At 50.2% G+C, this 14,800-nt stretch overlaps 1 protein-coding gene across 2 annotated transcripts in view; it reads right to left on the bottom strand.

Moving 5' to 3' along the window:
- C8A (complement C8 alpha chain) overlaps positions 1-14,800 on the bottom strand; it is a 348,185-nt gene that overhangs the window by 79,036 nt on the left and 254,349 nt on the right. For both annotated transcript variants that reach the window (XM_069232593.1, XM_069232592.1), the window contains one exon: positions 9,099-9,256. In XM_069232593.1, coding sequence (XP_069088694.1) covers positions 9,099-9,256 — 158 coding nt within the window. The remainder of the gene's footprint in view (positions 1-9,098; positions 9,257-14,800) is intronic.

The raw sequence follows: 14,800 nt of genomic DNA on the forward strand, positions 1-14,800 counted from the left end.
TGTGATCCATTCTCAGCCCACCCGGGAAGCCGTTCTAGCGGGAGAAGTGGTGAGTAGGGAAGTTCTTTTGCGTCTCTTTGGATATACCTCTTCCAGCATACATGTGCCGCTGCCATCAGTGGATTATCGCGTGAGCTTTTGGTTTGCTTATTCATGAGCCATACGAGCAGGGGGACTCCCTGAAGTCGGGACCTTAGCCAAATGGATTCCGCCGAGCTGGGCCTATGGATTCAGTTCAGTATCCATTGCAACTGTGCTTCCAGGGAGTAAAGCTCAAAGTTTGGGGCACCCAATCCTCCCGCAGCCACCGGAGGTTGTAGCGTGGTGAGTGCAACCCGCTTTCTGCCCTCTCCCCACACAAGTTGCAGTAGGATAGCATTCAGACTGTTAAAAAAACCTTTGGGAATAATGAGTGGCAAGGCCGCAAAGTGATATAACAATCTGGGTAGTATCAGCATGTTTCCTAAGGCCACCTTGCCCAAGTTGTGAAAGTGGTAATTTGTTCCAGAATCGCATTGAGCCCTTCATAGAGGCCACTGCTCTCCCCAAGTTACCATCCCTAAGGTCCTCTGTTCTGTGGTAAATGTTGACCCCATGGTATTTAAATGTGTTGAAGCACCATTTTAGATGGCCTGACAGGGCATTCTCTTGTTTCGCTGAGGGCCAACTGGCCAGCGGGAATATACAAGATTTTCCCCAGTTGACTATTAGGCCGGAGATCTTTCCAAACTCAGTTAGCAGCGACATCACCGGGGGCAACACCTCTTCCCCTCTTCGTATGTATATCAAAGCATCGTCTGCGTATAGCGATATGGCGTGGTAAATCCCACTCCTCACTACCCCCCACTTTTCTTTTTTGCACGAACGCGTGCGGCCAGTGGTTCCATCGCCAAGGCGAATAACAGGGGGGACAGGGGGCATCCCTGTCTTGTGCCCCTGCTGATCGAGAAGTTCCCTGATATGACCCCACTTGTCTTCACCCTGGCCTGTGGGTCAGTGTACAATATGTGTACCCAGCGTGTGAACTTTGGGCCAACCCCCGTGTGGCAAACAAAAAATCCCATTCTAGTGTGTCAAACGCTTTTTCGATGTCTAGTGAGATCACCGCTTCCTCGGAAGCGTTCGGGAGAGTGTCACCCATTACGGATGTTAAGAAAAGCGTTGCGTTTTGGGATGAATCCGTTTTGATCCTCATGTACCAGGGTGTGCATGTGGGGAGCTAACCTATTGGCCAGAATTTTACCAAGTATTTTACAGTCTAGATTTAGTAGTGATAAAGGTCTGTAGGATTTAACGTCAGTGGGGTCACGCCCTTGTTTGGGGAGGACCACTTTCATTGCCTCCCTCATTGTGGGGGGTAGATTCCCGTTGGTCCATGCCTCTTCGAATACTTTCAGGAGGTGTGCATTAAGGTGTATCGCAAAGGTAGAGTAGTTTTCTGATGGAAGGCCGTCTGCACCTGGAGCTTTATTCCTAGGTAGTTGTTCCAGGGCCTTATTGAGTTCTCCTATTGTCAGGGGGGCCTCAAGTGTCTCTCTATCTGTCTGTGTAAGTTGGGGCAGGGGTGAGTTCACCAGGAAGGACCCAAGCTGTTGGGTGGTGCATGATGTACGTTTAGTGTATAGTTTTGTGTAATATTCCCTGAACGCGTCGTTTATTTCTTCCTGCGAGGTTGCCAGTGTGCCTGTGCCTGTCTCTATTGCCCCGATAGGGGGGCGTTGCCGGTCTTCACGCAGGAGCCATGCGAGTAGCCTACCTGATCCGTCGCCTTCCATTTGTAGTCGGGTCAAGTGGTATTTGTAATCGTGAAGGCGAAGTGTGGTGTCGGCCGCTGCGTATTCTGCGTGTGCATCTTTTAATGTTGTGTACGGTGTTCCGTTGCAGGCTACTGCATTTTCTAGTGCCCTTAGTTTCTTTCCAGCTTGCTAACCTCTGCGTGGAGTGTACGTCTCACCCCCCATGTAGAATAGATACAGTGGCCACGAACCACTACTTTGTGTGCGTCCCACTCCACTGCTCTTAGATGTGTGGTGCCAGTGTTTAATTCCCAGTACTGTTTTAGCGCTTCCACTTGAAATCTCCATGTTGGGATCGCTTGGCGCTTCCTACCCCAGTCCAGAGTTATTTTGAGCGGTGAGTGGTCCGATAGTGTCTTAGCTAGGTATTCAATCCCACTGGTTATTGTGCAGATTTTCTGAGTGCCCCACAGTAAGTCTATCCTGGTGTGTATCTTATGCGGCATTGAGTAGAATGAATATTCCCTATGTAGTGGATGCTTCACGCGCCATATGTCATGGAGGCCCATATCACTGACCTATGCTAACAGTGGGCGTTTGGGGTATCTATTAGCTGTCGATTGTGTGGGGGGGTTAGACCTGTCCGACGCTGGGTCCGGTGTACAATTAAAGTCTCCGTCCCATATGGCAGGTGTTTCAGGATTCACCAATAATGTTGGGGTGGGCGTACTCAGGAACTCGGGCAACACGTTATTAGGAGTGTATATCCCTATTAGTGATAATTGTTTGCCGTTGAGTCTGCCCTCCACTACCACATACCTGCCTCCCTGGTCTATCCTGTATGATGTTTGGAGAAAGGGGACGCTCCCTGATATCCATATGAGAACCCCTCTTGCGAAGGTTGAGTAAGATGTGCCTACCATCTGTCCCCCCATTTACTCCGCAGTTCTTGCAGGTCTGGGTCCTGCAGGTGAGTCTCTTGTAGGATTGCGATGTGTATGCCCTGGCGTTTAAGTCGTGCATGCACCCGGGAATTTTGCTCGGGGTCCCAAGTCCCCTGACATTCCAGGTGATTATGTCATATTTGTGCATACTGTAGGCTGTGGGTTGGGCCATGTTTTATTTTGTGAAGGTGCACCTGGCTCTCTGCCCACCAACGGGACCCGGCCGGTTCCCCCCACCCCCATCGCATCAGCAATTGGCCCCCCTAGTTTCGTCAATGTTCCCTGTGTCTTGAGCAGACCTGTAGTGTACAAACTAGCAATTACCCTCTTTCCCTCCCCAACTGGATCCCATCCCCAACTGTGAACTTGCAACGAACTACACACCCCGTTGGGGTGCGAACAAAACTGTGTCCATGTGGATATCTGTGGGGGAGCAATGTTACTGTCCGGGTGCGGCTCGTTATGGGGCTCGCATCCTTCTGCAGACCCGGTCTGCAGATGATTTGGGGCGCTCCCGGGGTGAGCCGATCCCTCCCCCGCGCGCTCTCGCTGTCAGCTGCGCGTAGTTTGATTGTAGGAGCTATTTTCAAGAACAGAGAAAAGGTACATAGGTTCAGGTGTGATAACCACCCGCTGCCAATGGGGCACGCGAAGTTCAGTTCTGCTCCTCAGTTGTGGCAGCCGGTCTTAGCGGAGGGTGGGTCGGTGATACTGGTTCAGAGTGTGTCTGCGGTCCTAGGGGTGAGCTCCGGGCCCTTTAGCGCATCCGTCAATGTGGAGTCCGAGCTGATCGAGTCCGATTCCGAGCCTTCCTCCGGATGTACCCTAAGAGTCTCAAAGGAGGTCTGTGTCAACAGGGGAGTTTCTTTCAGGACCCTGGCTCTCTCCTCTGCGGCCTGTTTCTCCGTAGGTTGTCCCGTGGGGCGCCTCTTGGAGCGTTTCCGTGATGAGGTCGTTGACCAGTTCTCGTCGGTGGCAGTTGCTTCACGGGGTTGGGCGAGCCCCTTGGCATGGATCCACGTCCAAGCGTCCTCCAGTGAGGTGAACACGTGGGTGCGTTCGTCTGTTGATACTCTTAGTTTGGCGGGGAATAGTAGTGCATACTTTATGTCATGTTCACGGGGGCGTTGCTTTATTTGGGCATAGGAGTTGCGTTGTTTTTGCACCTCTTGAGTGAAGTCTGGATAGGCGTTGACAATTGAGTACTCATACTTGAATGGGCCTTTGTTGCGAAACTGCTGCAGTATGGCATCACGGTCTCTGAAGTTCAGGAACCTGGCTATCAACGGTCTTGGGGGTTGGCCCGGCAACGGGGGACGCCCTGGGATCCTGTGCGCTCTTTCTACAGAGAAGAATTTCGAGGGGGCTCCATTCAGTACCTCTTTAATTAACCAGTGTTCCAGCAAGAGTTCTGAGTTTTGATCCAGTGATTTTTCAGGGAATCAGAGGAACCGTATGTTATTACGGCGGGATCTACCCTCCGCCTCCTCTGCTCTTTTCAGCAGTGTCTTTACTTCTGCATCTAAGCTGAGAATTTGTTTTTGGTTGTCCGCTACTGTGGGGGCCAGTTCATTTAACACCTCTTCCGTTGATTTCACCTTTTCGGATAATTTGCGATGGTCTACTCTGAGGATGTTCAGATCTTGAGACACCGTGTCTATCCTACTCTCCAGGGAGGATTTAGTGTCCATTATTGCCTGTAGCACCTTCTCGAATTGTGAGGAGTGGGCCTGGAGTGTGCTTTCCAGTGACTGCAGGGTGGGTATAAGTTGCTGATCGCCGGGTACAGGTCCGTGCGTGTTCCGATCTTGGCTCTTCGCTGATTTGGACTTCCCGGCCATTTTGCCTTGTTTGTGATTGTCCTTTAGGTGGGTATACTGCTCCTCCGGATGCAACCAGGCGGGTGAATTCACTGGTAGCACACCCGCGCCTCTTTATTGTGTGTCCTCGTTCCACTTGCACCCACGCGGTCACCCACGTTCCCTGGACCGTTCAGGCAGGGGGGCTACACGTCCACATGGGTCGATGCTGGTGTGCACTCCAATTTTTGGGTTTACGGCTCTCCTGTTGGTCTCCAGGATGAACTATGGTGCGGGCGGGCAGGGGCTCCCCGTGGCTGGGCTCATCAACCGGCGTGGGCCGGAGAAAGGGGGGACGGGGGGCAAGACCGACGTTTCCCTACCGATCCCCCCGCCGATGGCAGATCCTGGGCCCGTGGGTTCACCGCAGTAGTCCGGCGCTCACACGGTGGTGGCGGCGCCGCTCGCAAAGTGCCAGGTCTGGGCCTGGTCCGGTCCAGCCATTTAATTAATCCGCAAGTTGTGGCAGCGAGTTCCTCCTGCGGCCCCCGGGTCCTCCCGGGGGGGGGGGCCGCACCTCGCCCGCGTGTGTTGAGGGGGGGCACCCCCAGAGGTCCCCGACAGCTAGGTTTCTGTTTTTTTAGTGCCCCCCAGTCCAGGTGGTGTGGGGATCCCTGGTGAGAGGGGGGGAGACGGATGAGGGGAGAGCAGGGCCCAAATGTGGGTTTACCACTTCCCTAACACGAGCCCCACCTGCTGCCGCGCACCCACCTTGCTAACCAGCGCCTTGGTCGGAGTCCGGAGCACCGCCTCAAGGAAGATGGCGGCCGCGGCTCCCTTGAAGACGCTGATTCTTCGGCGGCCGCACCTTTCGGCCGCCCGACTGCACTCGGTGCCGCTGATGGAGTACGGGGGCACACGGAGCGGATCCCTTCTCCGCCTCCAAGTATCGGCACCCCGGGAGCGCCCTGCAGTTATTTTTCGGCGAACCCGAGACAGAGCGCTTGATTAAGCGTCCTTCCCGGTCGCCATCTTGGCTCCTCCCACAGACACTTGAGACTTTACTTTGAAGTTTGCCAACTTCAAAGGCAAAAAGGGGTATAAGTAGTGGACCCAAAACCCCAGACTTCCGATTACTTCAAGGATTCAAGAGGAACCTCTGCCTGGAGAAGAGCTGAAGAGCTGAGGAGAAGTGCTGCCCTAGCTTGTGACTGTGCTGTGTTGGGCTATTCGACAGTGGTTGCTTCTGCCTGTGTAAGAGGACAGAGACTGGATTTTGTTGCATTCCTGCTTGAGAGGTAACTCCAAGGACTTGGAGTAGAGCTTACCTCCTGTTTTGAAGCCTCAGGAACAGCAAAGGCTTCACCAACCAGACCTGAGTCTACTTGCTGTGGACTCTAGCTTGCCAGAGCGTGCCATTGCAGTTCCTGGACCCCTGGAAGTGAATTTTTGGAGAAAAACAAGTCTAACGATGTCAGATGACACCATGTTACTTCGCAAAGGACGCCGCTGCCCGGAACCGTGACACTGATTGCCCACCGGCTTTGGGCTTCGCTGAGTGCGACGAATCCGACGACCCTATGAGCTGACGCTGCTACCCCAGAATTGCAATGCCACCTGCCACGAGGCCATGGACCTCGCATAAGTCTGACGACCCTGTAGGACTCGCGTCTCTGCAGCCGCTGATCCCGCCCAACTTCGCTGACACCAGAGTGTCGTAAGTCCAACGTCCGTGACGATCCAATGCCATCACAGTGACTGCTGCCCTGTGACGTCATCGCAACCTCATGAGGTTGCCCCGCAGCATTGTGACTCAGCCAGACTTCGCATCTGCTGGAACCAAGGGACCGACTTCGCATCTGACACTGCTTCACCTCCACCGCCCTGTAGTAAGGACCCGTCCTTCTGCCCTGTGGCACTGGAACCAAGGCCACATCAGACCCAGCAAAGCCGCTCTCCCCTACTCCGTGCACCAGCCTGTTTTCTACTTGTTTCTTAAGGTACTGTACCTGGGGGTAGAACGACTCCGTAAACTGCGCCATTGGCGTTGCATTGTAGGAAATGACTGTCACGATGCCGAATTGTACCGATATACAGTATTTGTGCCTCAAGGCACTGTCTTCTTGCTTTTAAGTGCTAAATTTGTGTTTTGAATTGTATATTGTGGATTATTATCGTATTTGGTCTTGTTTATTTAGATAAAATGTTTACTATTTTTCTAAACCTGTGCTCTGTCCTTTTATAGTAGTTCACTGTATTACTGTGTGTGTTTGTACAAATACTTAGCACATTGTCTCTGAGTTACGCCTGGCTGCTCAGGCCAAGCTACCAAGGGGATGAGCGGGGGTAACTGAGTGTGATTCTCCTTTACCCTGTCTAAAGTGAGGGTCCTTGCTTGGACAGGGGATAACCTGGCTGCCAACCAAAGACCCCATTTCTATCACCGACCTACACATCTAAGTTGGCAGATTGGTGGTGGGGGAATGCGGTGAAAACATACTGTTTTTCTAGAATCTATCTTTGTTTTTAACTGGACATGAATAGACAACACCTTCTGTCATTGCTGTCACTGGACCATTGAGAAACATGAAACCCCACCCGACCCCATCACCAGACTTGAAGGTAGGGAACCTACATTGCCTGTGTATGCTATGTGGGCACCGCATATGAGCTCGGGAGCACTGCGGTTATATATGTGTCACAGTAATTTTTTTTAATCACTATGACATGCATTTGTTGGTGACACCATTGGGTCAGACATTAATGGGGACACACTTTTACATGACACATACATTGCTGTGATTTTGGTATCAGTATTCATTGTCAAATGAATGCTGGCACCACAATGAATAGAGAGTCAACTGTGAACATGTGTGTACATTGCAAGGGGACCTGTACCTTTCATGATGTGCTCCCAATTGTGTATGTGAGTCAGTATGTGTATGTATGTGTGGACATTGCGATTGGCTGGTTGAGGTGGAGGAAGCTGGAGTGGGTGATGTGGTTGTGTCAGTCTGTGTGCCACTAGCATTGATGTTTGATGTTGTTGTGTTGTGGCGTTGAACATCATGTGAGTGTTGCAGTGTGGCAGTCATTGTCATGATGTGTGTAGTTGTGCCTTAATATGAGTGTGTTTGTGTACATAAGTGTGTAGTTGTGTTGGTTGTTGTGGATGTGTTGTGTGTGGTTGCAATGCCAATTGTGGTGTATTATGTGTCATGGATGGGCATCAATATGGGTTAGCAGCATGTATGTTTTGTTTTGTGATGGAATGGCAATGGATACAAGTGTGTATGAGGTGTGTTGTGTTGTTCCTTGCAGGTGTACACATAGAGGCAAGATGTGTGTGTCTGTGTGTGAGACTTATTTGTATTTTTATAGGCACTGCCGTAGTGTGATGTCCATGTGGTCCAGCAATGGTCTCCCCCTGGTGGGAATCCACCAGAAGTACACTGCCTCTAGGCCTGTAACATCTAAATATGCTCAGCGGGAACCCGCCGAATGGCAGCTAGAGAGCACTCCATCGTGGCGGTCCGCAACTAAGCTGCAAAACATCTAAATACGGTGGGTGGAGCACTGTTGAATTCAAGTTGTATGGTGATGTCGGGGCCGCAGCAGATTGGCGGTAAGACCACCAAGATCTGAATCAGGCCCATAGTCCCCACAAAGAAGGTAACATATGTATTGTATGTGTGTGTGTGTATGTCATGTCATGTCGTGACATGACGTCTTAGAAGATAGCTAAAGTTGTTTGTAGCGAAACCTGAAAAGAAGTGTGGAACTAAGGAAGACACAGAGACAGCGATAGGATGCTACAGCTTTCCAGGAGAGGTCCAAGAGAAGAACACAGGTATGCTTTATTACTTACCGCAGATACACTCCAGGGTATGAACCAGAGAGCTAAAACTCCTCAGTAGTTTACAGATGTTATATGCATGTAATTCATACGTGTTGTGACATATAGCCCAACTTACAATGTACGTTCTTGCAAACATTATTGCAATCCAAATATGGAAATTGTCCGACTTTCAGAACTACTTAGATATTCAGCTACGTCTATAAATTACAGGCAAAAATTGTATCACATGCTGGATGTAAAACCTAGCTTACTCATGTACACCATGAGAATTGTACGCAAAATGTAAATTGTGTGTGCTTTACTACTGTAAATATCAAGCCTGAAAATAGAACATAACGTTATGATAGAAAATTAACTTTCTTACATCTGAAATTAATAAAACAAAATGTTGTGCACATTGTTAAGTAGATATTTCAAGCTATATAATAACCCGACTTAAATACAGAAGTAGTGCTGTGATCTATCACAATACAGTGAATGATACTGTCTCTGGGTTACAATTAAATCTAAAATTCCACTAAAATATAAAATGTGCAACCAGCTGCTGAAGCATTAAGCTTTTAGTCACACATTTATCACCATTGCTAAGAAATTTCTGCAGTGCAGATGAATGTACAAAATGGGCTATAAAATCCATGGTCTATTATGTTTAATTTTGCCCAGTGATAGAATCGCAGTAAAAAGAAAATATGAAATTATCTGGTCTGCTTCACCTTTATTACTTACAGTTTCAAGTTTCTCGGACTGGAGAAAGTCTTACCTCAAAATCAATAACAGCGGGATTATATTTTAAAGATCTTCCCCAGAGGCGATAAGTGTTGGCATTCCAGATGTGAGAGAGTCCACCAGATGACCCGGAGTCTCCGCCTCGAACTTGGGAGATGATGTCTTCAACTGCAGCACCCTTAGTGTTATTATCTTGAAAAGAACACATTTTACAAGTCGGTGCTACTTATCATGTTCACCCATCTTGAAGCTTAGTGTGATCACGTGACATGATAGTGACAAAGCAAAATCCACACACATTTTAGCAGAATATGTACAATTACAAAGCTCTGCCGAAAGGGCTTTTCCTTCTGCCCAATGTACGTCTTAAAATGCGCTTCTGCCTCTGGGTAAATTTGCATGTTGTTCCAGAGTAGGAAACTAGCTGACAATTGCCCATCCATGGACTCTGTGAATCCTGCCCATAATCTAACACTTAGGTATTTTTTTTGGCTATACTGATGAATCGTTTCGATTCATAAGCGCACCTTCATGAAGTAAAACTCCACACATCTGACGTGCATTTTATGTTTCTGTAGTATGTATTTCGTACACCTGACTTGAACCGAGGTGTGTAAAATACGTTGTCCGTCTGGGCATTTTCTCAAGCATAAAAAACAGTGAATGGTCAGAAGGATTTCAAATTGTACGAACAATGCATTTTCGGCTGACACCCCACATAATGCTGTTCATAGTAGACCGAACTCATGTTTGGCAATTTTATGGTATTCTTCTTTCAGGTGTTTATAAGGATGTCATGCAAGAAATGAGAAACAGTAATTGCTAATGATGCTGCTATGCTAACCATCATCATATTAATATACTGAGAACACTACTGTGGCATGGTACAGCCATCCATCCATCCTATGTATCATGCACTAGGATGTTATAGAAAATAGTTGTAATGACAATATGTGGTGAGCATCTCTGGTCTACACACTGCCCTGGATTGTTTAAGTCTGGTGTGAAAAGCAACAATTCCACAAGTGATTTCTCATTTTCCAGAGGAAGACATGGAATAGGGGGAATTTGCATCACCTTTTAAAGTTGGTAGCCCACTGTGTTGGTATTTATGAGGTGCAGTAGAATGACATTCGTATGAGGAAACCAAATCAAAGAGTTGTGTCACACTTTGGTTTACAGTTCTTCCAAATCATCGATTACACCTATCTGTGTACGTTTAGTGTTATTTACGTTTTATGATCTTCTTTTAAAACACGGCCCTTACCAATTCATTTGCACATGCCATTAGCATTATGTCCATTCTTTCACATGCTTTCCATTCCTTGGCCCCAAATTTAAAAAAAATATGAAATTGATTACAAATATAGGGGGTCATTCTGACCCTGGCGGCCGGTGGCCGCCAGGGCCACCGACCACGGGAGCACCGCCAACAGGCTGGCGGTGCTCCCACGAGCATTCTGACCGCGGCGGTTCAGCCGCGGTCAGAAGCGGAAAGTCGGCGGTCTCCCGCCGACTTCCCGCTGCTCGGGGGAATCCTCCATGGCGGCGGAGCCATGGGGATTCTGACACCCCCTACCGCCATCCTGTTCCTGGCGGGTCTCCCGCCAGGAACAGGATGGCGGTAGGGGGTGCCGCGGGGCCCCTGGGGGCCCCTGCAGTGCCCATGCCAATGGCATGGGCACTGCAGGGGCCCCCGTAAGAGGGCCCCACTGTGTATTTCAGTGTCTGCAATGCAGACACTGAAATACGCGACGGGTGCAAACTGCACCCGTCGCACCCCTGCAACTACGCCGGCTCAATTCTGAGCCGGGGTCCTCGTTGCAGGGGCATTTCCTCTGGGCCGGCGGGCGCTCTTTTGGAGAGCGCCCTCCGGCCCAGAGGAAATGTTTGAATGGCCGCCGCGGTCTTTTGACCGCGGTGCGGTCATTTGGCGGCGGTACCTTGGCGGACGGCCTCTGACGTCCGCCAAGGTTAAAATCACCCCCATAGTGTTTGGAAGGGTATCCACATGTTCAGTCTGTCAAGTTGCACGTCACGTTTGCAAACTGAATAATGCGAAAATCTCCACCCACACAAAAATTAACTGCAAAGCATATCCAGAGACATATTTTAGGTTACAAGACATTTTAACAAGGGTAGGAAGTGCCACAAAATTAATAACAATGTTTAAGAAAACTTTAAAAGGAGTGTAGTGTGTTTCAATAATAAACATTCTAGTTTGAGGCCTCGTTTGTATTTTATTTTATTTCAGTTTTGTCAGCAATGCATCATCTTTGCTGTAAGTAGACAGGCATGGAAAGGAGAACTGGTGCAGTGAACTTTATCTTAAGCAAAATTAGGGAATGCTGGTTGAAGTTGAGGATAGGAGTGCCAGATGCCTCAGAGTTACAGGCTCGGAGAGCTCTTCGTCCCTGAGAGTGTGAGCTCCAGATGCCTCGGAGTTACAGGAAGAAATCCCCAAATGCCTCGGAGTTACAGGCTTGGAGGGCTCCATATTGGCACTGAGGACGTGAGGTCCAGATGCCTCGGGGTTATAAGCTAATAAGGCTATGCTTGTAGATGCCGAGTGTAGGAACATCCGGAGCTGCTGCTGAGCGCTGAAAATACCGTCTCGGTCCGCAGCATTCAAAAGACATTGATTGGCCAATATGTACCGTGCACTGGCCAGCCATGCTGTCCTGGCTGTCCCCTGCCAGAGGCACAGCTCCCACAATACAATGAGAGAAAAAAAAACATGAAAATGCCCTTGGACATGGGTTTGAGTTCTGCAGCTGTGTTCCCACAAGCTCCCTCCACAACGGGCCATTTCTGTGGGAAACAGCAACTGCAGAAGATGAGTTCTTCTGCAGATTCTGAGTACCCTGTACCTGAAACATAGAAGTGCACCTCTCCCAGCAGCTGTGGTGACCTGAGTATTGGGTCAACTAAACAGGGAAGTATTGCTACCGGTCAGGAAAATGTGGTCTGCTGCAAGCCTCAGACAGTCCAGCATGTGCCACCAAGCCAAGCAGGCCTGACCAGAACAGTTCCAGTATGCAGGACAAGTTTGAAGAGTAGTTACAATTCATTTTCCTTATGTTAGAAATGGGTTTTTTGGTTGGCAGTTAGGTTACCCTCTGTCCAAGCAAGAACCCTCACTCTAGTCAGGGTAAGTCACACACAATCCAAATTATCCTGTGCCCACCCTCTGGTAGCTTGGCACGAGCAGTCAGGCTTAACTTAGAAGGCAATGTGTAAAGTATTTGTGCAATAAATCATACAATAACACAATATAGCACCACAAAAATACACCACACAGTGTTTAGAAAAATATAGAATATTTATCTTGATATTTGTAGATCAACACAATAAAAGATACAATAAGAATTTGTAGAAATATCACTGAAAGGTGATTTAATGGGGGTCATTCTGACCTCGGCGGTAAAAGGCCTATACCGCCGGTCAGAAGTCCGCCATTCTACCGCCGCGGTAAACCGCCACGGTCATTCTGACCACCAACTGTGAAACCGCCAAAAACCTGACATCCAAGGAAGGCCACCACATCAGCGGGCCGCGGAAAACTGGAGATGACCAAACCTCCACCGCCACGCCAACACAAACACGCCCATGCCATTCTGACCCACGAATCCACGCGGCGGTCTTTCAACCGCGGTATTCCATTGGCGGTACACACCGCCGCGCTCAAAATACACACACCCATACAAAACACAGCCACATTGGACAATTTGAAATACACACACCTGACACACATACAAACAACACTCCCACACATCCAATCAACTATAAAACACACACCCACAAACCCCTACGACCGAAGATCAGAGACGAAGGAGAGAGAGACACATCACAGAATAGAGAGCTACATCACACAGAGGCACACTACACCATCACACACACCACATAGAAGCACAAAGCACCACACACCAACACACTCATCACCATATACACCACCCCACACCTCATCCACACCACCCCATGGCACCCCAAAGGCACCCACGCTTTTCGGACCAAGAACTCCGGGTCATGGTGGAGGAAATCATAAGAGTTGAACCCCAGCTCTTCGGCTCACAGGTGCAGCACACCACTATAGCCAGGAAGGCGGAGCTATGGCAGCGGATCGTGGACAGGGTCAACGCGGTGGGACAGCATCCCAGAAATCGAGACGACATCCGCAAACGCTGGAACGACTTACGGGGAAAGGTGCGCTCGATGGTCTCGCGACACAACATCGCAGTGCAGAAGACTGGCGGGGGACCCCCACCCGAATTCACAGCATGGGAGCAAGAGGTACTAAACATCCTGCATCCTGATGGCCTCGCTGGAGTACACGGAGGAATGGACTCTGGTAAGTACAATCTCAACTACTTCCCCCCCCCAGCATGCTAACCCCCACCACCACGCTCACCCCCAAGCCCCCATCACACATCCTCCCTGAGAATGTCTCTCCAGCACAACCCACCCAACACCAACCCCTGCATGCCACCACAAACTATGGACACCCATCACCTAAGCATGACCACTGCACATACCCCCCCCCCAAACACCCCCACAACACCTCCCCCAAGGGAATGACAGCACTGGGGGACAAGGGCACCCATAAATCGCACGCAATAGCACACACAGAAACAATAACCATACTCTCTTACCCCATACAGGACCCGAACGCCAACACACCGGCCAGGAGGGTCCAGAAATGTCCATCCCCCCCCCCGGAAGAGGCCCCCAGTGATGACAGCAGCTCCGTCGACCTGGAACCTGATGACCAGCCCGGACCATCGGGGACCTCTGGACAGTCGGTTCCCCACACACAGGCCACAGCAGACCCAACCCCCTCTGGGAACAACAGCACAGCTCCCACCCAGCGGGCCCATGCCTCTGTCTCTAGGACAGGTCAATCAGCGGTGTGTCTGCCACTACAGGGCACCCAGGCTAACCCACCACCCCAACAACAACAGGGACCTGGGGGCAGTGGTAGTGGGCACACCGTCCAGGGGACAGAGGCCGGGGGAAACCGGGCAACTCGGAGGGCTGCTATGCGACAGTGGGGGGAGGAGAGGCCCAGGGAACCCACTCTCCAAGAGGCCCTCACCACCATCATGGCAGCCTACCACCACTCCCAAGAGACGATGGCGACGGTACTGGCCAGGTTCCAGGAGATCCAGGCACAGCAGGAGGAACGCTACATGGGGTTCACCAATCAACTCACCAACATCTCTACCGCTATGGGGAGCATAGTCCAGGCCCTCAACCGGATAGAAGACACGTTGCGGGACCATGTGGCACCACACAGGGCCCCTGTCACTAGCCCGGACCAGGAACAGCCTACCACCTCCGCCGGCGCTAGTGGACAGGAGGCCCCACCACAACGACAGGCCACCAGAACCCCACCTCCTGCTGAAGAACAACCACCCCGCAAGAGGAGCCTGAGATCCAAAAAAAAGACAGAGTAGGATGTCAAGACCCCCGCCAGCATGAGATACCCCCTGAAGTCATCCCACTGTCCCACATTGCCACCCTGTCCAACCTTGAACTGCCCCTGCTCCATCCTTCCACAGGCATATGGACAATGCACCTGTGAGACTGAGAACTGGACTCTGCCAAGGACATTACTCCACCCCCACCCATCACCGTGTTAATATCATGTACCATTATCTAGCACAAAAAATAAATCACTCAATGCACTGAAATCAATCAGGAGTCAGGCTGTATTATTTACAAATGTATAACACATTA

The sequence above is a fragment of the Pleurodeles waltl genome, chromosome 4_2 (genome assembly GCF_031143425.1).
Source record: "Pleurodeles waltl isolate 20211129_DDA chromosome 4_2, aPleWal1.hap1.20221129, whole genome shotgun sequence".
Classification (NCBI taxonomy): Eukaryota; Metazoa; Chordata; class Amphibia; order Caudata; family Salamandridae; genus Pleurodeles; species Pleurodeles waltl.